This window comes from Helianthus annuus, chromosome 1, assembly GCF_002127325.2.
Source record: "Helianthus annuus cultivar XRQ/B chromosome 1, HanXRQr2.0-SUNRISE, whole genome shotgun sequence".
NCBI lineage: Eukaryota > Viridiplantae > Streptophyta > Magnoliopsida > Asterales > Asteraceae > Helianthus > Helianthus annuus.
Window position 1 is genome coordinate 108,140,297 of NC_035433.2, and position 25,486 is coordinate 108,165,782.

Sequence of the window (25,486 nt, forward strand, 5' to 3'; positions counted from 1 at the left end):
ACAGTATTTGGGTTATAGTCGACCGTCTAACCAAATCAGCCCACTTTCTGCCAATACGAGAAGACTATAAGGTGGCCAAGCTAGCCCAAATCTACACCGACGAGATCATTAAGAATCATGGTACGCCTCGAGACATCATTTCTGATCGCGATGCTCGGTTTACATCGAGATTGTGGGAAACTTTTCAAGCAGCTCTTGGTACGACGCTGAATTTGAGTACCGCATTCCACCCGCAAACCGACGGGCAGACTGAAAGAACGATTCGTACTATTGAAGACATGCTCCGTGCGTGTGTTATCGATTTTGGTGGTAGTTGGAGCAAACACCTACCGTTGGTCGAATTTTCGTACAATAATAGCTATCACTCCAGCATCGAAATGGCACCTTTCGAAGCCTTGTATGGTAGGAGATGTCGCTCGCCTATTGTATGGCACGAGGTCGGTCATTCACAATTGACTGGGCCCGAGATTCTGCAAGAAACGACTGACAAGATCCACCAGATAAGGGAAAACTTGGTAAAGGCCCGGGACAGACAAAAGATGTACGCCGATAAACGACGCAGGCCCCGTGAATTTGCAGTTGGCGACTACGTGCTCCTAAAGGTATCACCTTGGAAGGGAGTAGTCCGATTCGGCAAAAGAGGGAAACTTGCGCCTCGATTTGTTGGACCTTTTAAGATTCTGGAAAGGATCGGTAAAGTTGCCTACAAACTCGAATTACCGGAGGAACTCAGCAATGTCCACCCGATTTTCCATATTTCAAACCTTCGAAAATGCGTAGCCGACCACGACGCAATAATACCACTCGACGATCTTCAGGTCAATGAGACGCTACACTTCGTGGAAAAGCCTGTCGAAATCATGGACCGACAGACCAAGCAACTCAGACGCTCTCGCATTCCTATTGTAAAGGTACGATGGGAAGGCAAACGAGGCGCGGAGTTCACTTGGGAACTCGAAAGTGACATGAAGGCCAAGTACCCGCAGTTGTTCAGATAGATCTGAAGCATCAAATTGGTAAAATCACACGGCGATGTACGGTTCTCGGCCTAATTTCGGGACGAAATTCCCTAAAGGAGGGGAGACTGTAACACCCCGTGTTTTCCAAAAGTCAAAGTCAAAGTCAAGAGTTGACTGTTATTGGAATTAAAGATTAATAAAGATTAATTTCATTTTAGTTTCATTTTGATTTTTCATATTATTTGGAGTAAGTGTTGTATAATCAAACTAATCGACCAATAATCGAACTGTGAATCAACGACCGACTGTGAATGATAGGAAGTAACAATGCAATAAAGCTAGTCAATCAATAATCAAGCTAATCAAATCAATCATCGAACTCAAGTGTGGGGATTTTAATGCTTTTATACGTGTGTGTGTGCCTTATGTGTTACTTGTGCATGTTTACTTTTATGTGAAAAGTGTGTGGTGAATCAATCAAAATCAATCAAGACTCAAAGGTGAATCAAACTCAATCGAAATCGAATCCAAGTCATGGTTGTAAGGATGCTTGTATGTTAGTTATAGTAGTTGAGACTAAAAGTAATTTGATTAGGAATTCTATCATCCTCAAATCATCGTTCATCGAAGTCGAAATATCAGAAATCGTCGCGAAACACTCAAAACCAGGCAAGCCGATCGAACAGGGCAACCTGATCGAACAGGCTAGCCGATCGAACAGGGCAACCTGATCGAACAGGCTAGCCGATCGAACAGGCTGTTCGATCGAGCAGCTGCTCGATCAGGGATGCTGTTCGATCAGCTGACCCTTTCCTCTTTTGGAAGCCTATAAATAGGGCTGTCTTTGTCAAACTTTCCACTTTTGGAAAAGCTCTGACCGACCAGCCTCTTCTTCTCACTAAATCCCAGATTTCTCTCAAACCGGTAAGTATTTCGCTCTAATCCTTGTACGTTTTTGTTCATTAATCGATTCTCCATCTTTCTATCTTTCAAAACTTGGATTTCATCCATGAAATCACCAAGATCTAGGTGTTCTTGGGTGATGTCATCATGTGTTCTTCAAGAACACTAAGTTTTGACATCATTCCACCATGAGTAACTTAGATCTAACCGATTTCCACATAAATAACCTAAAATCTACCAAAGATCTTAACATTTCACGGTGGAAAAGGATTGGAAGATGGGTTTTCATCTATCTTTCAACTCTTTTACACTCAAGAAGGTGAAAACGAGACTTGAACCGATTTACAAATCAACCTAAACAAACACATGGTTCAAGATTCGGGTACTACCGAGAGATATACCGATTTCGGGTTAAACGTTAAACTTAAGTTCCAAACCGCCTCTGGCCGAGCTTGGGTGATTCCTGCTCGAGTCAGTAGACTAAGTAGGGACTTCAGCTTCGTGGTTCAACTCGTAGTCAAAATATCTCTAAAACATCAACAATTAACGGGAATAACCAAGTGTTAAGTGATAGGTTAACCGAATCGAGAAGCTGGCCGAACGGCTAGGCTGTTCGATCGAACAGCCCAACCGAGCGACTATGCCAGCCGATCGGCTAGGCTAACCGATCGAATAGCACTTAGACCCACCAACTCACAAAAGTGTAGTATTGACGAGGTACTGTTCGATCGACTACGCCACTCGATTGTAATCATTACTGCTCGAATCATGAGATACTATACCTTCAAAACACTTAGACTTTTCGAAACATTGGAATGTCACCCGATCGAACATGCCAACCGATCGAGTGACATATTTGAAAACAATGAAGTGCTAGCCGATCGGTTGGGCTAACCGATCGAACAGCTGTTCGATCGGCCAACCTGAAAGGTAGTACAAACCATCATACACAAACACATCCTTCACATCAAAGGAAGAAACAATCCACTTGAAGGAACCAGCCGATCGAGCCAGCCGGCCGATCGAATGGATGTTCGAACGGACTTTCAAACCAATCGAACAGCCCACTCGATCGAACTGCTGTCCGATCGAATGGCCTACTCGATCCAAGTACATTGTTTACTTTTTCCGCGTTACTCATCGTTGTGTTATCGAACTATTCAGGCTAACCTATTCTCAGTGCTCCTCTCAATCCACGATCAACCACTGTGAGTATACTCGATCCCTTTTTGCTTTCAGCACTTTTGGGTGTTACATACGTAATCTATCAAATTCACAAACAACACAAACTATTTGAACGCTAACCTACTTGCATGTATTACTTGTCTAAATGATTGCTGTTTATTATGTTTACACGTGGAGTGCTATCTACCTGCTTTAGCAACATAGTACTATAGTTTGGACTCAGCACCCGTTCACACGGGGGTTGCTAAGGACAATTACTTGCATGGATTACGGTGGAAATCATGTATTGCGAACTGTCTCGGACAGTCAACTTGAAGTCATTGGTATCGATGGTCCCATGTTGATAATTTACATGCATCGTTTGCCCTTGTGTACGTGCTTGGTTATGCGTAAACTATTCGAACTCTATATGCTATATCAAACTTGTGTACTCACCTTTACATTATATGTATTGACTTTTATTTTAACGTATGTGACAGGTGTTTAAGCTACTAGCGTGCTAGGGAAGCGAGGCAATAATAAGCTTCTAGGAGGCAGTGACCTTAGGACAGTGTCCATATACCTGCTCCAGGGCCATAATTATCTGTAGATCTTGTACTGGCACCTGTAGTCAGTAAGATCTATAGTTAGCCGTCTAGAAGTCTTAAAACAATATTTACATTCGGTCTGTAATAATTAAGAATTTGAGTTGTCGGAACAGTTCCCATATTGTTTAGTTGATTTCTATGATAACTTGTTATTGTTTGGGACACGGTATGGGACGTGTTATATAACTGAATTGTATGATAGTTGTTGTGGAAACTTCTGAACAATCTGTTTCGCTCAGTGCCGCGCCCCGATGATTCCGCCATCGGTTGGGGTGTGACAATGCTTGTCCTTAAATTTTTGATACCTAAAAACCCTAATAATATGCTTATTTATACAACGGTTAATCATCTAATATGTGACATATACTTGTCACTTACAAACAAGTTACATACTTTTACATTACACTTTTTACCTAGTTAAATCATGTTTTATTTCATATTTCACCCTGTTACAAGTTAGGGGAAACATTGTTGCATAATATTACACAACTTAATTAACAAAATTACTCATTATAATGTTTTAAAAAAATAAAAAAAAATAAAGAAATATGGCAGCCCCAATTCAGCAAAATTCAGCCCCATATAGTTGGGTTTTGTGGGCTAGTTTCAAGGTGTAACCCCTTCTAAACACTTCCAAAGCCCAACCCATTGAAACCCTAATCCTTCCCCCTATAAATACCACTTATAACCAGCCTCCCTACCACTTTTGCAACACTAAAAACTCTCAAAACATCCTCCAAACCGTAGCTGAAAGCAAGGGTTCGAGCAGATTGACACCCCTTCACGAAAATGAGCATAACTCACTCAATTCTTATCCGATTCACTCGATTCTTTTTCCTACTACTTTGTATTGACCTTATCTACGTTTCCATGGGTTTTTCACAGTAAATAAGTCCCTGGAATGTCCCCAAATTGGCTCCAAAGTGGGCTGTTCGTTTATGTTTTTATCTAAACTTTGTTAAACTCATCCAACTTGTGTCTAACACATCTCACACCTATGTCCTAATGCTTACAACCTCACTTATGGTTGGTTAAGCTTAAAAATAAGGTTGAGACACTATAAATCAGAGGTTAAAACCTCAAATACTTTCTGTTTTGTTAGGGTATTTAACCCACAAATCATGTCAAGCTTAGATCTTGATGAATGAGTGATTATGGAACAACTTGGGTTGTCCTACATACAATCCTCACATGATTTGATGATTTCTCTATAGTTAGGTGGTTTATGTTATCGTGCTAAACCTAGTTCGTGACCCTCCTTGGTTGTTTTTACATCAAGTGAAGTGGTGAACATTCAAGGGGTTCCTAAATGGAAGCATGTTCTTCCTACCCCATACATGACATCTATGATAACACGAGGTGCCTAAATGAAGATCCTAATCTTCTACCTCCTACTTGAATTATTGGACTAAATAATATGTAGTACTTAACCTAGATATATATATACACTCATTCGAACCTTTGATGTTGAACTTATGTTTATATGTTAAAGTAGTAGAACATCACCTAAGACCTAAACCTTGTTGTGATTCTTATGGGTGTTCAACTCATGAAAACATTATCATAACCCTTGTGGTTACCAAGTGTCATACAAGTGTTAAGTGTTGAAGATGATTATTTTCACATGCTATTCTCATATCTTACTTTTATGTTGTTTTAAATACCGAATCTCGACTATAAGCATACTTGAACTTTAACCCTACACATTCAATCTTCTAACCTCATCAACTCGTCAATAATTGGATAATTGGAAAGCATATGCAAACTTTGTGAGTATACTCGTATTCCCCCTTTTACTTTTATCACTTTTGGGGTGTAACATGTTTTATCTATCAACAAACTTACACATGAACATTTTGCTTAAACACATGAACATTCCTATAACATGCTTGTATACGTGATGGCTTGATGCTTTAAACTTGGATTAATCTTATGTGTTGAATTTATCATTAACTTCGTACGAGCCAAACCGTGACATATGTAGCGCTATAGGATTAACGACCCGCCTCTTTATCTTCGGTTATGTCATGAGCATATTGCGTTTCCTTGGTTTGCTATGTTAGACACATACCATGTTTAGATGTTTATCTTGAATCACATGCTTGCTATGAGGAATTGTTTAAAACTTATCTCTTGCTATGTATGTATCAAACTTGTATACTCGCCTTTGCTTTTGCATTGAATTGTATTTTTAAACATGTTACAGGTTGATGATGACGATGCTATGAAAAGAAGTAGCGTTGATGCCTAAATACACATATAGACGTTTAGGTTTAATATGTTGTATCACTTTTGCTTATGTTGTTATGTATTACTTTTGGAACTTGTTGTATTTTGAATTTCTTGTAATGTTGACAATTTATCTTATGAAATGAAATCGGATTATTTAAATACTTGTCACCATTATTAGCGTTATGATGTCTCGAGCAATCTTCACACTTCGTCTCATCCCGATGTTTCCGCCATTGGTTGGGGTGTGAAAACCCACCTACTACGATGAATTTTTGTGCATACCTTGATCGCGAGGGTATAACCTGAAGTGGGTCACATTAGTATTTCAGTATAATAAAATTACCTTAACGTATCATATGGTAATGGTACTTGAAATGTTCATGCATTTTGTTTAAGTGGACAAACATACTGGTAATCGTCTTGGACTGCTTTTCACAAAAATAAATAAAGAATTAATTGCATGTGTGAAATAGTTTGATTTAGCTGATATGATCTTCTTACACATGATTCTCACAAAAAGATAAATTGTAAATATTTGTGAGTTTAGTTTAGTTTGTTAGTTTGTTTTCAAAAATCAAAAATAAAAAAAATATATTTCTTTTTTAAAAGACTTCCATTTTGATTTGTCAGATAGTTGTTTTTGTAAACTAAGATAAAATATTGGTTTATCTTTAAATTTGAAAAAAGACTAATGGTTTTTCGAGATACTTGCTTGTGTTTCTAAACAGATTGATGCAGTTATCAAAATAAAGTGCAGAATACAAGTAAAGTGCAGATTGAGAGTGAAATGAAGATGTGTGAAGATGCATGGTAGGATCCTTCTACTACATTGCAGAAAGAGAAAGAGATATAAGGAAGAGTTGGAGCTTACTTGCTTAACCAAGGATTGCTAGCTAACTGATCTACAACAAATGAAAGTTTTGGAGATTGGAAGCATCAGCTAAGGGGGAGTCTATTGATGTCAGAAACTGTGTAGCTGACGCTATCCAAAGACCAAAAGAACACAAGATGTTTGAAGACAAAGTTACACTATGAAGCTATTGTCAAGGGGGAGTCTGTCGGTGCATATTCGGTGACAACAGCTTAATAGTTTGATTATTTAGTCTTTGGATATGTTGTATTGGGCTTAACTTATTGGTTAGTGAGTTTATTGTTGTAATGGGCTTGGAAAATGGCCTAGTCCATGTAGGAAGCCTAGTTCACAAACATGTGGTATATAAACATGTTTTTGTGATTAGGGTTTTAGTGGTTAGAGAGTTTTAGAGAGAGAAAACATAGAGAGAGAGAGAAAAACGTTTTTGAGAGAGGCAAGATCACAGAGATAGGCTGTGAGGTTGTGAGGTCTTGAATTGATTGTAAAACTTCTAGTTTGGATAATCAATAGAAGACCCGATTAATTATGAATTGTTGTTTCTACTCGTTTCTGTAACAAATCTGATCTAGAGGATTCCGCACTCTAGGTTAGATATACAATTCTGTGACGATCCATACGAACAAGGGGACCTACAGGTAAGAGATCGATGCTAAATCTTTGCTCACCAAGTTCTAATGTGCAGCCTCTAACAACTTCGCCCGATTCAACAAGTTTACCATTGGCTAGTTCTATGGAATAAGGAATATCTAATCTACTAGATTCTATTCCAAGCATACGTTTAAATTCCACAGACATGAAGCTATAATCGGCAGCAGTGTCAAATAATATGGATGCAAAGTGATTGTTAACGAGAAACGTACCGGTGACCACATTAGGGTCCTCGCGTGCGTTCCTTGCTCCAATCACAAATGCTCGAGCCTGAGCGTTGTTCCCCTTTGGGCAGTCTTTTATGAAATGATCCTTGTTTCCACAACTAAATCATCCTTGGTTCTGCCCAGCTCCATTACCATTTCGGTTTCCATTGCCATTTCCACCACCGTTTCTATTACCAGCATCGTTGCGGTTTCCGTTCCCGTTTCTATTTCCTTTTCCCCAACAATCCTCAGTATGGTGACCCAATTTTCCACACTTGTCGCATTTTGGGATGCGACAAACCCCTTCGTGATGACGCTTGCACTGATTGCACTTGGGCAGAGTGCCCAGGTATCTTTTGGTAGGAGCGTCATTCATGGTTGCAAGAGTTTTCGCCTCCTGAGGCGGATTGGGGTCGCGCTTCTTATTGTTGGAACCCTTGTTGTTACGTGACACTTGATTCAGGTTCGCATGCTTCCTTTTCTTGTCACCAGACGACTCAGCATGCGTCTCGGTCTTTTCAGTTGGGTTTAGCGATAACTTCTTCATTCGGACAACATCTTCAGTAAGGCTGACAGCCAGAGTTACAGCCTGAGTGATCATTTCGGGTTTCGCTGCAGTCACCAAACTGCGAAATTCTGGAGCCAATCCCCAGATGTAGCGTTCAACGCGCTTAAATTCAGGAGTCACCATATAGGGGATCACCCTCGACAGATCGTGGAACCTTCGGGTATAACCAGTAATGTCAGCACCTTCCATGGTCAAGTGCCAGAACTAAGTCTCCAACCTTTGGAGTTCAGCACGAGAGCAATACTTTTTTCTCATTCGTTCTTTTAGCTCATCCCACGTCATGTCATACGCAACATCATCACCCAGAGTTTGGACTTACAAATTCCACCAAGTCAAAGCTTCTTCAACAAACAACCCCGTAGCAAAAGTGACTTGCTGATCCGCGGTACACTTGCTCATACGGATAGTGGCATCAGTCTTTTCCGTCCATCGTACATAAGCCACTGCACCTCCAGTGCCGTCGTAGTTCAGCGGTTTGCAGTCGAGAAACTACTTGAAAGTGCAGCCCTGAGCTGCGTTTCCTCCAGATGAATCTCCATTCCCATTGCGTCTTGCATTGCTTAGTCCTCCACTCTGTTCGGTGCGGTTCGCCTCGTATTGAGCGATAGCTGCGGAGATCCTTTCTTCCAGTAGGGCGTTGAGTTCTTCAGCAATCCTCGGCAGTGGGGGAGGAGGCGGTTGATCAGCATCTCGATTGTTCACAGCTCTCCTGGATGCCATGTTCTGACAGAACACAACACATTAGGGTTAGACATTTGTTTGATATCGTCATACGAGACAGTAGCAGTATATATATACAGGCATATACCACATAAGTGACATCAAACAATCCGCCGAACGCATAAATCAATTCATGCAGCAACAAGCATGCATAAATAGATAAATACTGTTGTGTCATAAGATATTCTCCAAGTCTTTACACATATCAGGGCAACTTGTTTACGTTATTGTTTGCAAGATTCACAAAGTGCATAAGGGTTACATCCCCCCAAAGTATAAGTTTAATATATGTAAAGGACAAAATACCTTACTTCACATTGGCGTTTCTTGTCTCTATACCCTAAATTATTACTCCCATAGAGTAGTTAATAGGCTGGGGGAAGGGTGTTCACGTTTGACCTTTTCTTGTACTGAGGGAATCTATACGTGACAAGACTTGCTGTGGTTTCTGTGCACTGAATTCCATAATTATGTATGCATCCATAATTACGTAACTCCTTGCACAGTCCGCACAGTTCGTTTCATCCTCGTATCTCTTCCTTCAGATAGGCCACTGCTTTCAGGTAAAGTCACGAGTACCTGAGATATCCTGTTTCTAGTATATGTAAATATCAATTATCACACATAATCGCAAGTAATTCTTTAATCAAAGACAAGTGCTACTCCAGTGCACCCTAAGTCTCGTAGTGTCTTTTCTTGACTCTTTGTAAACAGTTTCAGGTAGTGGATGTCGCAGAAAGTTTTATGCAATGAAGACTTTTAAAAAAAATGTTTTTGTGAAAGGATCCTAAAGATTGTAGACTAGACTCGAGAAGGAATCCTGGTTCACTACAATCGCAGCTCTGATACCAATTTGTCACACCCCTTTCTTAGGCGGAAGCACGAGGTGTGATCATGAAAGGTTCTCATTGCATACGAATGGTAAACATACTACATGCTCGTAAAAATAACTTCAAATGCCAATAACATTACATAACTGAAAACATAGTTTAAGTTTGGGGTTTACATTGCATCATAATACGTTGTCTGAAAAGTTTACAACATTATTCATAGATAAACATAAACGACATCCTAGAGCAAGAGTAAGACCGCGCGCACATCCACTTTAGTTACCTGAAATACATGTGAGTTTTTGGAAATCGTCAACATAATGTTGGTGTGAATTCATGCAGTTTTTGTATTGAACGTTTGTATACTTTGTATGAAAACATGGTATGTATCTTGTATAAATCAAGTATTTCTCTATGTATCGAGGTTGTTAATGGGTTGCAAGGCCATTAACATGTGACACGAGATAGGAAGCATCCAAACCATAGGCATTTTTCTAGCTGTCGATTCACGTCTGAGACACAAAAGCACTACTTGGTACTAGTTATCACCAAGAGTGTGGCTGCCTGAAAACCCATTAGATCTAACCTTTTATTCTGCGGTCTTAGTATGTACGCGATTAATGGTGCTTCTGGTACCCTATTCGTGACACGATTTCTAGTATCATTGATTAGTTCTTGTATCCATCATACCATAACATATGTATTTTCCCCAAGTTTAGAAAAAGTATGTAAAAGATTAAAAGTGGGGACATAAACTCACTTTTCTGTAACATTTAGTAACATGTACTTCACCCCGACGTTAAAATCTGAAAACAGTTAAAAGAAAAGGGGGAGCATGAACTCACAACTTTGCGTTTTTTGCGCCGTAAACTTCACCGGGTTTTGCCTATATAGCGTCGTGAACTACATGTGATTTATTAACGTTAGTCACTAGACTTGTATCGCACAAGTACAAGTCACCGTCTTTTATGTATGTGTTCTTTGTGTTAAAAATAATTTGTATTTTTAACTATGTATCTTACTTATATTATTGTCTCAAAAATAAATATAAGTATCTTGTATTTTTCACCCGAATTATGTATTTTGTCCAAAAACACCTTTTAAGTTTATAACTTGTCCAAGTTACGTAATCTTTTAAGAAATATATTTTCGTAAAGATATTCTCTTGTATTTGTCTATGCATGTTGTATGTGTATTTTGTATTTCTACTCCTTGGGAGTACTTAGTGTATTTTCAAGTCCTAATACACTATCATGTGTAATACCTACTACATACACTTAGCACAAAAATTGGTGATCAATTAATATATATATTTCTCTCAAAAATATACATACTTAATATCAATTTTTATCTTGAAGAAATCATCATTTCTTAACTTGAAGTTTACACAAAAATTAGGAAAACCTTGGTAAATATTTTTAGGTGAATTTTTAGGGAATAAGTTTCACCAAAACTTATATTTTTCTAAGTGTCAAAATTAAAAATTTTGACATAGTTTCCCCTAAAAATGGGGGTTTCCCATGTTTTCAAAACATGTGTTTATTTTCTTTTAAAATTATCATCAATCATCAACAACTCATTCAACACTTGCCGAGTGTCAAAATCAAGTAAATTACACTACATCACGAACTTGAAATTTTGTAAAATCTTGTAGTAACTTACCATGTTATTTAGTAGGTTTAGTTACCTTTAAAAACATGGTTATTTGTTTGTAAATCACTTTATTAATAGATTTAGTCATTTACAACTTGTAAGATGATTTTTCTAAAAATATTTCTTTTGTATTTTCCTTGTTACACAAATGTTTCTAGTCTTGTTTAAACACTAAAAAAATATGGTTAGTTTATTTAGAAACCATGACTTTGTAAATTTTGTAAATAAACTTGGTTTCTTGGGAAAATTATTCTTGAATCATCTATTTACAAGATTTATATTTTGTTTAAATCATCTTTACATATGAAGATCACTTTCATTATTCAAGTTCATGAAGACATATATTATGATGCAATGTTTTAAAAACCGGTTTTTAAATCAAACCGGATTAAGCTAAAAACCGGTTCAACCAGTTGAAGCAGGTTGTACCGAGAGGTTCAACCAGATTGACCAGATTGACGAACTAACTTTATAATTTCATAAATTACAACATCAACTCAAAAGTTAATCCAAAAATGCATGATTACATATTAAAAGATGATCCAAAAGTAAATCCATAATAAAAAATAATCCAAAAGATAATCGAAAATCATTCAATTTTTCAACAAGCTCTTCTAAATGAAAGTGTACTATATGTTTAAGCCATTTGAGTGTTTAATACATCAAGTTCATGATCGCATAAAAGATGAAATTCACTATTATCGCTATCCTCATCAACTAAAGGATAACCATTTTCGTTTCGTACAATATTAAATAAGAAATTTTAGTTACGAATAATCATAATATATAAAAATTACGTAAGATAAGTAACATATATAATAAAAATAAGCAACAACCCAAACTAAAATAACCCCGGGCCGGTACCGGTATTACGTTTCAAACCGACATACCAGATTTTACCGCCGGTATAAACTTTATGCTGTTTCACTTATTTACCGGGGTGTTTCGTACCGGATTTACATCTGAAAACGGTAATACCGGTATAATCGGCCGGTATTTACCGGTTTTTAAAACATTGGTATGATGATCTTGGTCTTTCACAAGATCACCACTTTAACTTACTAGATCATGTGTTTAATCACAATCTAGTAGGCTCCATATGATGTCTAACATCACTAACACTAATAATCAATCAACAAGAAGCAAATCAACACATTCAACATGTATTCTTTTATTTTGAAGCTTATGTTAAAGTATCATGATCATGTTCTTTAGTGTTCTTGTGATTAACTATACTTATCATCTTTTTAACCATCAAGATATGAAGTAATAAGAGATCATGAGGGCTCACCACTAGCAACAAGGCTAGGGAAGAATACTAGAACTTGAAGATGACAAAAATGAAGGATAATAGCAAATGGAGGAGGTCCTTCAAGATCCACAAGCTTCCAACTTCCTTAATCACCTTCTAGCACCTTATGTTAAGCTTGAAATGGATGAACTTGGTTGAAGAATGATGGTGGTGTAGGGTGTGGGGGTCGACCGAGAATGGAGAGGGGAGGAAGGAGATGTGTTGGTGTGAAGTGATGAATGAGCTCTTATGTTATCTTATAGTACTTTGCAAGATCTTACTAAATCATAAAGAATCCAAGGAAGAGTATGTGAATCACAAGAGATCTAGAGAAGATTTAAATAGGATATTGTAGGATCTTGAAAGATTATGGTGGGGTCACATAAGGTGACCGTCCACTATGTAGGGGGGGGGGATGTGTAACTTCCAATCTCTAATTTCATACATATGTTAGTTTTCAAGTATAAAGTTTAGGGATTTAATGTATTATTATGTTATAAGGGGTGTTATGGTGTTCGGGGATCATAACTAGTTCAGAAACATTAAAATAATGCTTCTAGTATTATTTTGATGTTCTGGGTAATGTCCGGTTGTTCGGTTAAATACCGGTTCGTTTAAGTGCTAAATTGCACCGTTTAGTGTCCTTTATGTATCCTTTTGTGACGCTTTCATTTCCCGACACTTAGGAAGGTGTTCAGGACCATTTAGGGGCTGTTTGGTAGCCTCTGAATGGTCATTAAGAGGCTACCTCTTAATGGAACCATTAAGAATTTTACCAATGAGAAGGTAGAAGAATGTGACATGTGATGATTTACTATTCAGAGGTTACCTCTCAACCATTCAGACTTGAGGTTACCTCTTATTCATTCAAAGGTTTTAAACCATTAAGAGGTAGCATCTGAATGGTCATTAAGAGGAGCCCTTTAGTCATGTTTTTGCATGGTACAATCTTGTTACAATGCTGAATTTTGCAGAAATATGTAAAATTCAGCATTTAAAGTGTGTTTTGGGTGCTTTTCAGTGCATATTCTAGCTTCCGGAAAGTCTATATGTTAACCCTTGTATGTACTCTTGGGTCTTAATGTATTCTTGACGTTGGACCTACACCTAGGCCCTAATTCTATTGTCTGACTGCTTTCTGCAGAATTGTTGACACAATGTGTCTTACCGGTGAGTTTACAAGTATTTCTGACGCAACGCTATCATTAATGCATAAAGTAATTTTTGTAGTATAAAACGTGGATGAATTCACTTGTATAGTATGAAATCAGACAATGTTGACATTTAAGCACATAATTACAGTCATTAAATAATAATTAAAGTGTACGGAAATTACCGGTTGGGTGCCAGTTGTCACAATATTATAGAGTAAACTGCAATTTTACCCCCTGGGGTTTAGGACAATTGGCACTCTGACCCCCTCTAACGAAATAATTGCAATTTTACCCCCCAACATTGTTGTTCTGTCGCATAATTATCCCTGGCTTCAGTCTACGGTAGTTTAACCCTTATAGGTAAGGGTAGTTTGGTAATCTTACCCATATTTATTATTATTATTATTATTATACATATTTATTATTATTATACATATTTATTCTTCTTCTTCTTCTTCTTCTTCTTCAATCCCTGAAACCCTTTTCTCTCATCCACCACAATAATCACCACAGGGCACCACCACTGCCGCCCCCATTCACCACCGCAACTGCCGCTGCCACACAACCGCCCATCTCCCTTTCTTCTTTACCTTTCCACCAGATCCGCAACCAATCGTTTTTCAGAGATACCAAGATCAGTAATCCTGGTCAGTCTGGATAAAGACATTGGCAACTCGTCGGATAACGAGTTCCCAGTGAGCGCCAAGAATGTGAGATTAGAAAAGAAACCAAGCTCATAAGGAATTGAAGAATTCAGTTGATTCGAATGGAGATCTAGGTACCGAAGATGTTGAAGCTGACCTACAGACGAAGGGATTCTTCCTTCAAACGAGTTTTCAAACAACTGAATGACTTCAAGATTGGGTAATAAACCTAAATCCTGCAAAATTGGACCTGAAAACTGGTTGGTTCCTAGTTTAAGCGCTTTTAGTTTTGTAAGATTGTAAATCGATTTAGGTAAAGAGCCATTCAAATGGTTTATTGACAAATCAAGAAAAGTCAACTTCTTGCACTGGAGAATGAAATCAAGGAATTCATTTTTAAGCTCATTAGAGTAAAGGCTGAGAGAAGTCAACGCTGGCATTTATGTAAAGTCAGACAGACCAGTTTGGATCAGTTAAGTAATTCCCTCCAAGATTCAAGTACCATACCTTTTGAAGATTTCTTATTTGAACTGGGATAGCACCATTAAGATTATTATTATTATTAAGATCAAGATATCTTAAATGTGTTAGCCTTCCAATCTCAGATGGGATCACACAACCAACATGATTATTGTTTAAGTCGAAATGCGTAAGATTTGGGAATGAAGAAAATTGAAAGTATGTTAATGTACCCGAAAGCGATGAATTTGGGAGGCTAATCTTGGAGACCACCTTCATTGCACGTAATACCGGTCCAGTTGCAGAGATTCTGAATGTTTCTTAAAGACCAAGAATTCATTGAAGATGATTGGAAGGGGTGGGGGTTAATATTGCAGAGTATAGAAAACCATAAGAGGTAACAAGAAAGGGTAATATAGTCATTTTACTTCGGTGGTAATATTGCAGAGTAGAACAAATCATAGGGGGTAATATGAAAGGGTAATATAGTCATTTTACATACCATTTAATAGTCAAACAACTGTTGACTGACGGCGGGGGGTAATTATGCGACATAACAACAACGTTGGGGGTAAAATTGCAATTATTTCGTTAGAGGGGGTCAGAGTGCCAATTGGCCTAAACCACAGGGGGGTAAAATTGCAGTTTACACCATATTATATTATACGATATATTGTGTTCTTTGTTTAGTTTAGATAACATGACATGACATCACATGACATAACATAACACAACACAACACAACACAACACAACACAACACAACACAACACAACACAACACAACACAACACAACACAACACAACACAACACAACACAACACAACACAACACAACACAACACAACACAACACAACACAACACAACACAACACAACACAACACAACACAACACAACACAACATAACATTTATATAATATAATATTAACTAAACAATACAAGAAATTGTAACAAAAATTTGTTCCATGAGATAACATAATATAACATAACACAACATAATATAATATTAACTAAACAATACAAAAAATTGTAACAAAAATTTGTTGGTCTGAATATAATAAAAGAGATAAAAATGTGTATGTATTATGTTTGAGATAATATGCATGAATTTTATATTTATCATATTTATTTTTGAAAATAGTTATATAAAAATTGTTAAAAAAACTAAACAGTGTCCTTACTATAGTGTTTTTTTTTTCTCATAATAGACATTTGATAATTGTATCTATATTAATTTTAGAACTATAATTATTAAATATTTTTATGTAGCATATTTTATAACTTTGTAGAATAGTAACCAAGTTTCAAAAGTGTTTCAATTAGGTCACTTAAGTTTCAAAAGTGTTCCAATCAGGTCACTCAGCATTCATTCTTCATTAAAATTAAGGGTTTTTTCATCCCTTTCATAGGTAACCGTGGTGATGTGGATTTTTGTTTCTTTTTTCTCTTTTATTTGATGCTAACGTCGAGTGATGACGTGGATTGTAACTTGTTTTTTTAATTTTTAATGTAATTAAATGGTTTTTATTTTTAATAAATATAATTTCATATATTAAAATAATTCGACCCCAGCATCTTATGCTCCATCTTTTTCTTGACGTGTGGAAAAAAAACATGGCTCGATTTGAATGTTAAGTTATCTAATTGTGACAAAAACGACACCAGTGACCTAATTAGAACACTTTTGAAACTTGATTGCTATTCTGTGAAATTTTCCCTATTTTTTTTACAAATATAATGAGTTTTTATATTTTTTATAGTTAATTATATAGATAATCCTTGTGGTTTATTGAATGTAACACCTTTGAATATTAATAGAAAATTATATAACGGTATTTTAGTTATTTTACACTGATTTAACAGAAGAATTAACTACAGTTAGCCTTACACTCAAAGGTTTTGCAAAATCAAAACCATAGAACCTGAACTTGTTAAAAAAAATAAGTTAGTACTTAAATGTGTTATTCTCAATAAATCACAGGGACCATCTGTGTAATTAATTCTTGTTATGTGATAGTAACATGGTCGAGGCATTTAATTTTATATGTAGTTTGCCAAAAATGACAACAAATTTGGATTTTTCAAATTACGGTAGATAAACCATTAAGATGTATATACAAAATGCTACATGTAACCGTTTTGAATCGAGATAATAAAAGTCTCGTTGCTACAACCGATTCTAGTGGCATTAGCCAAGCATGCTAGGACCATGGTACGGCTTAATTATTTCTGCTAAAGTGATAACATTAAACTCTAACAAACTTCATATTGCCTTTCTTTTCTTGATTATCAATCAACTTACCCTGATTTGAACCTACTTCTCGTCAGAGCAACGCCAAACATACTTCTCATCAGAGCAACGCTATCCTCTTGAGCGAAATTTGTCACTTCTTCCTCTTGTTCCAATTTAGGACACTGGGTTACGTAACAATACTCATGAAAATTGTAACACTTAATATTTCTTTTATCCTGGTATGCACCTCCTTCTCTTCATCCTTCATTGGGTTAAAACCGGACTCCTCAATCTCTACAAAATTACTACATCTACCTCATCCACGAGTATAAAAAAGCTCATCCTTGCCCATACTAATCTTGATTAAGTTCACCATTCCTTGATCTTCCTTCCTTTAAATCTTGTGAAAACATTTTTTCTTGATTCTCATTGTCAATTTCGTCTTTTACTCTAATTCATTCGTTGTAGGCTTGTAATCTCCATACATCTTTATTAGATGACATGTACTCAATTCCTGAGTATTGCTTGATAGTAGCCATAATTTGCAAGTATTTCTTTGGAACCGGATTTAGTAACTTCCTTTCAACCATTCCACTTAGCTTTCCCATAACTCATCAATGGATTCGTTTTCAATAGTTCTAACTCATAGTGTTAGAAACAAGTATTATTGCACTTGTTCAGCTCCAGGTGACGAACTAATTTGTTGCTCATACATATTTTGCATCTTTATACTTTAAAACTTAAAGCAAAATATCATGGGGCCAAGATTGGAAGATAATTAATATTGTGGTGTAGCTCTTTCTTGCTATAATGGTTGCTCCCGTTGATGGGTCTATAGGGTCCGAAAGGCCTTGAGAGCTTAGAATTGTCTCCACGATGATCCCTACATTGTGAATTGGTTGTCATTAGCTTTGACCGTTGTAATGCCATTACCTTGATCTATGACAAGCACATATGCAACAAATGAATTCTCAGCTACCATGCTTTGAAGTCAGTCTATTACTCTGTCTTCACCTTTTATCTTTTGCTACGTTGATCGGAAAAATCACACTTGTTCAGCCTAAAATGGAACGTCACTACCATCAAATTTGCAACTTGGTTGACTTGCTTAATCCACAATGATTTGACTTTGACTCGACCAAACACAGTTTTGTTTCATTTATTTGGTTCTTGAAGGATTTAATTGTATCATTTATCGAATATGCAGCTTCAAATAGTATTCTTTGAAAGAAATAGGTTTCTTCATAGTTTCAATCACTTCACACATATTAATCACTTGTCTAAAGCATCACAAAGATTAATAATTTGACTAGCTTCTAGTTCTTCTCCATCACCCTCATGATGAATGCTTCATCGGGTCATGTTGTGTCCTTCTTTCTTAGGATCATCTAACACTGTGATACAGATTGTTGGAAGAAGAAAAACAATGGTAAGGAACTAATGCACGTGCTCTTTTGTAGCAAACCTTGTTATGGATCTTTTCTTATATTATCAAAGAAAAGCTAAACCAAGATAGTATGTAACCCTGCCACCAATATATTTATACTTGACTCTTAAGTCCGAAAACAAGGTAACTTATTTGACTTGAACTTTGTTGCTAATGACTAGAAGATAATCATAAAACCGTTCACCCCTCCCATTACATCTTCTCCAAAATAAACCCTAACTCTGTGAACATTTCACCACAGAATCAGTCTATATAATATTAATGATTATAAAACAATATACAACTCTGAAAGTAGCATATTCGAATCAAAATTTCACAAGGTGTTTAATTTGTGATGAAACCCACAAACTTGGATCATGTTGATGAATAATTCTTCAAACTATACTTTCCAATGTGAATAATGATGATGATAATCAAGGTGGAGCTCGAGTATCTACTCCCAGAGTAAAAGATAAAGCATTTGATAGTCAACCTGAGCCTACACAAACAGAAAAGACTGATGAGAGTACTAAAGGTCAGGGGGAGACTCAGGAAACACAGAAAGACAGTGTGGAAACTATAGGAATTATGATGGATGCAGTACCGATCACGTCCGTTCCTATAAGTCCAAAAGCTGATATATTTCATGAAGCAGATTATGACTTAGAAGAGGGAGAGTTCGAGCATAAATATACTAAGGAAGAACATGCAAGATTATGTGGAATTCCTGAAGATGAATTTGTGTTTGACTTCGAGAAAGAGTTAAACGAGATTGACACCGATGACAAGCAAGAGGCTTATGTGTTTGAACAAGTGATAGATGCTAATGAGTACGACAGGGTTGAGATAGAAGATGATCTTGATGATGCTGAGGTAAGGTAAGGTATGCAAACAATATCAACGAACAAAATGTTTGCTGAAGAGATTGAAGGCGTATTTAAGAGGAAGATTAATGAACGTCAAGGAAATACTCCTCACATAAGTAATACTGAAACACTTATACAACAGGTCAAATGGTTTAAAGAACTGAAGGATGAAAGAAAGTAGTTGCGACCACTGAAATTCTTCAAGCAGGACAAGGATATTTCTATGGGTGATACCATTAGTTGGAGCCCAAGCTGAAGAGAATTGCAATAAGAAGAGAGTATGAGGTATAATATTTCAGAGTAATCAACGATATCAAATCATTCCCTTGGCGCGATGTAAAGACTGTGCAGAATCAAGATGATCAACTACGAGCTGAATCAATACAACCAACATGTCCTCAGATTTATCAAGTGATAAGCTAGAACTATATTCAAACACCAGAAACCTCAAGAGCCTAAACACATAGTATCTAAAACTAAAATCAATCCGAGAACCGAAAAATTTGTTGTCACATTGAAGTGTAGAAGGCCGAAGGTCTTATGTATAATACCATTTCACGAATGGAGTAAGATTTCCATAAATCTTTTAGATGATGGTATTACGAAGAAAAGACAGGGGATGCAGTGATAGTACTTTGTGATAATAAGAAGGATTGGAGAACGATTAGGGTTTATGATCCTATGTGGTTGGTGAACTTATCTGCTAAAGAAATTGAGATGCTATATTTCAAAAAGATCTTCTTTGCTAGCATTGATCGAGAACAAGCGATGCAATTTCAAAGAGTTATAAAGATATGTTTAACTTTTTTCATTCTGGCAGAATGGGGCCAAATAGTTGGTGAGAGCTGGAGAAGAAAGAAGATGAGAAGGAAAGAAAAAGATTGCTGAGCGTACAAAGAAAACATCAATTAGAAGATACAAATACAAAAGACCGTTGCCAACTGATCAAAGACTGAAAAAAGCTTTGAGGAGCATCAGAGAGAGTATAGAAAGAGGGTGTTTGGGATGAAAGACTGAATAATTTTGAAGAACAAGAAAAGACTGCGGAATCATCCAAGGGGGAGTCTTAGTACATAATGTCTAATGCCTACTTCTTAGTCAGAGTCTGTCTTGATTATAGGTAGCATAACATGTTTAAATTTGAAGTTTAATTTTGTTTGTATTGGACTCATACGCACGTATGAGGGCCAGAGAGCGTAGGAGTCATGCACTAGATCATCTAATGTCTATATATAGGTAGGACATGCGCCTGAGCTCATAACTTTGGAACTTGTGTTTTGGAGAGCTTATACAAATGTTGTAACAAGAGGTCGTTATACTGCCCAATTTCTTAATGAAAAGATTGATTATGAAACTAGAAGTGTTCACAAGCTATCATATTCGTGTTATACAAGTCTATTCAAACACACAACGATCCTACAATGACAATCAATAAACAAAGATGTACTCAATAAGTTTCCGTATATTGATTTTAGCAATGTTTTGATACAAGATACAAATGAAAAGCTCACAAAGCCCTCTATTCAAAGTGTTTTATATCTAAGAGACTACTGCTGGTATTTATACACGTCACACAGTAGTTCAAACGCAATGCCGAGGTCCAAATGACAAACCATGCATGTTTCCAAACAACCACATCTGATGTCTTTTGGATAAACCCTATATTGTGTGAATGATCATGACCAAGTTAAACAACAAGAGGATGTAGTTGGACTTGGTCAACAAACACAAAATCTAACAAAAAATACAACTTTATTGTTTAAACGAAGACCGGAACAAATACATAACGTTAAACTACAAGCTACAAACAGAAGTGCATCAACAACAGGATACTGCCAGACGGAAACCGAGTCAAGCACCATCGTCGGGGACGAACCTGGCGACGGAGAGCATAAGCCGTTTAGCTGTCATCCACACCGATTCTTTGAACCAACCTATCTAGAGGGTGTGTCGGATGACGAACCCATATTTGATGAAGATTGGATGCACTTCGATGAAAAGGAATATTACTAGGTGCAACTAGCTGTTAATAGAGTTCCTAATCGAGAACAAGATGGAGATCGCAAGTCATTGTGGATAGAGATGATGGAGTACACGGAGTCATCTGCGCCTATTTTTATGACTTTTTAATAGGTGAAAAGCTTGTTGAATATCTTTATTCCATGTAGAGTAAACAAGAGACGGCCCAATTCTTCATTTGATCCGAGTGTACAAGTCTAGAGTTGGGCAAGACAGATCGTGACATTGAATTGTATAATCAACGGGTCGTGATAATTAATCAGAATCGGGTCGATGTTCCTTTTTATCCAGGTGACTTTGGTCCGAAAGCAAAACTCGAGGACAAATTTTTCTTGGAAAGGGGGAGGGGGGAGGGGGGAGGGGGGGGTATGATGCAAGAATATCTACAAGTTTAAATTTAATATATATTTATTGAATTTTAATCTTTATTTAATTTCCTATTTGACTTGTAATTCCCAACTATTAAATGAGATCTAGGACTTATTTTTCAGTTCGTTTTTGGTTGATTTATAATTGAAAAACATTGTTCTTGGACCTCTTGGTTTCCTTTGAGTATTCGATTAACTATTTGATCTTGAGCCATTTGATTGCAAGCGAAACTGCTATCATATATAGTACGCGAAATACAGTTGCGACAACAATTGCAGTGTGTGTTCCTGATTTTTATACAGTTCCGAACCTTAATGTGTATTCTATTTTCAAATGTATGTGTATGTTGTAACAATTAATCATACATAAATTGATTACTTTTATTAGTGCACACATGATCATACCAAAAGGTAAATTACACATAACATAAACGATTTAGGAAATGAAAATATAGCATAACATCTCTGGTTATATTGATAGCTGCTTCATTAAATTTTTTCACGGGCAATATTTGTTTCGACCAGGTCCACCGAAGAAAATGTAGCTGCCCCAATCATCAGCGATGCCGTTCACAATATCATAGCAACTCTTTTGCGTAGTGTAGGTGTAGAGATTTTGAGGAGTCGTTAAAGTGTTGTTATCATTGACTGTGAGAATATTTTTTATAAAACTTGCTTTCCCAAAACCTCCTTGAGGGAAATAACCACTGCCCATTTGGGTAGTTGTATGACGACCGCCTGAGCGTCGATTAATCACCTCCCCGCCCCATTCCACAGATGATGCACTCTGACTTAAGTATGAAAACAATGAGGCTGGCCAGTATCCTATAACCTTTCCATCTGGACCATCCCCAAGTTGCATCCACCAGTCCCCTTCTTTTCGGTCCTAACAAAAAATGGTATAAATTAAAAAAAAAATTACCTGTGCTTCAGTTGTTGTACACATGGAACATTAATCCGTTCTTTAACCCTCGATAATTGGTAACTAAAACTTTTTATTTTTTGTCCCACTTTTGTATATACAAATTTAGAACATCTTCCTGACAGAATCATAGATTCTGAGTACAACTTCCTTTTAACCCAATATATGATGCGTGTTCCTGATTTTAGTGTCAATGTTCATCTTGTGTTTTTTTAAACAATCTGAGATGAATAATTAGGAATTTGAAGAAATACCTTCCATATAATTATGGTGAAACCATACTGAGAACCGTTAAAACGTGAAATAGGAGACATGCTGGCCCCAATTGCAATTTCATTGCTGGTTTGAATGAAGCCGGAGCATTTAAGATTGTAACAGCCTGTTGTTTGATAACCATCACTCTGCACAAAATATAATTGGTAAATTTAAGCTCTTAGTTGTATGAAGATAGATATATATACAAATTAACATAAACTTACAGTCCAGTAGATGAACATCCTGGTGTTAGTGTCTCCGCGCTCTGGAGCGACCTGGTGTTATATAAATTCAAATGTTTAGATAGTTTTAATTATTTAATAATTTTGTTTTGTCATGCTTGGAGGATATGAAAGTTGAAAACATTTTTACTTATTTGATACAAGAATTTATTTAAATGAAGAAGGAACTCACTTGCCAACCAGCTTCAATGGTGTTCAAATCTGAATCAGAACCTGATAGTATCCATAGTTGACTCAAACTAAATTCATTATGTTCTTGAACATATGGGTTCCATACATTAAATGTTGCTTTTGCTCCATAAAATAGCCCATTAGTATATGCAATTGCATACTAACAAAAGTTCAAATTCAAGATCAGGAAAATTATATAAACAAGATGTGGAGTACGATTCTCTATCTACCGGACTAAAGAGGCTTACCTCATGGTCCTTGCTCACATTAGTGACTTCGGGATTCATGGAGCTCGGTCGAGCAACGGGAAAACTCTTCTTCTTCCCATAACTTTTGATGGAATCTGCACTTAGTATGTCTTTTATTTTTGTTCTTACGACGGGGATAGTCCCCTTTGGGCATCTTCCATTTGAATGCCACAATTGAGTGATTGCTTCCTTTGAAGATGATGTATCCATGTTGATGTTGTCATCCATTACCCAACCTGGATGATAGTTTGGCTTCATCTATAATCAAATAATAATTTTACTAATCAGAATATGCTCATGGTCTCTTTGTGAGCGTAATCCGGATTAGTCACTCATATCTAATAGTTAATGGGTCAAATATGTAAATACTCAAAGGTCTATGTTTATGTTTTATGTGTCTTATGTAGTTATTGTTAGTAGAAGGGTCAAGGGCTTAAACCCTCAATTGTATAGCCGTAGGTTGAAGGGATGCAACGGTAGTAAAGGGTCACGTCGTTTTGTCCTTGTATATATGTATGGATGTACAACTAGTCAAGGTTAAGAATTCCTTGCAAAATTATAATTGGAAGTATAATAGATTGATCAGTTTTGTCTTCATAATCTGGCAACACTCTTTGTCTATGGCATCATGTACCCTACACCACATGAGGAGAAAAGAAGCAAACCTTAATGGTATGATTTTTGAGAAGCGGGTGATCGAACGCTAGTTGATGAGAGATATGAACACAATCTATTGTATCACCATCAGGGCTCTGTTCAAAGAGTTCGTAAATTATGACGATTAGTTAGCTAACATTCGACAAGAAGAATGCTGTAACTAATGGGAAAGAAAGATAATAGACCTTGATAGATTTAACTGGACGTTTATTTAACCGGTTCAAATGCTTTAGAGCCTCAACCTTCTCTATGGAGCTTGGATGCCTACTTTTGCTAGCATAACAGAAATGCGCCGCGGTGAACAAATGCAGGACCACCACGAAACAATAAAACAGCTTTACCTCCATCGTTTTGTTAAGAATACCGGTTTAATTTTCCTGAAAAATTCTAGTATCAGGTGCTACACTTGTGAATGAGAAAGGAAGCAAAAACAAACAAACAAACAAACATACCGATGTTGCGTTGCGTGTGGAGTTATGAAGGGTTCGTCGCTATGGAAATGTTATCGGTTTATATAGGATTGAACTATGAAGAGTTATAGACTGTTTTTTTTTTTATTATTTTTAGATAAATTATGATAACGGTTATCATGGATTATCATTAATAAACTATCATTAATAAATCAAGGAATGTTACCAATATGATTATTAATTTATTAGTAGACGTTAATTTAAATTAAAGTATACGTCATTTCCCGCGTAGATCAAAATTATTTGGCATATACTATAGCTTCAGTCAACTATAGTTTTTGGCATGGATAATGGGACAAGTTGAGTTTGTGAATGTGTAAGCTTATCTTGATAAAAGGACTAGCAAATTTATTTCATTCATAAATTCAACCGGTATTAGAAAACTTTTTGTAACCTAAATTGCGGGAATGAAGACCTTTATGTGTACGATCCCATGTTGCACCGCTTTGCGATCAAAGTTAAAAACTGCTTTTACAGTCGCAGTATTGTGACAACTAATTTCGAGATCGATAGCTTTACTATTGGTTTGTGACCCGATCTTTTTGTGCCTGGTTGGCGTACGCCATTTAGCTTCTTCTTTTGCAGCCTCTTTTAGTTTCAACTTTTTTACCAGTAAATTTAACAATTATATAGTGAGATATTAATATCCAAATTTCACTAAATTTTACAAATGAACAAAATATCCAATCTAAATACAT

General features: G+C 36.6%; 1 protein-coding gene across 1 annotated transcript; it reads right to left on the reverse strand.

Moving 5' to 3' along the window:
* Positions 1–22,168: 22,168 nt before the first annotated feature.
* On the reverse strand, positions 22,169–24,701 carry LOC110874478. Its single transcript, XM_022123110.2, has 7 exons — positions 24,504–24,701; positions 24,327–24,413; positions 23,662–23,919; positions 23,415–23,573; positions 23,225–23,275; positions 23,000–23,146; positions 22,169–22,709 (listed from the first exon to the last, which is right to left on the reverse strand). Exons 1-7 carry the CDS (start codon positions 24,663–24,665, stop codon positions 22,323–22,325), a joined length of 1,251 nt encoding a protein of 416 aa, XP_021978802.1. The 5' UTR covers positions 24,666–24,701; the 3' UTR covers positions 22,169–22,322.
* Between the last annotated feature and the right edge of the window lie 785 nt (positions 24,702–25,486).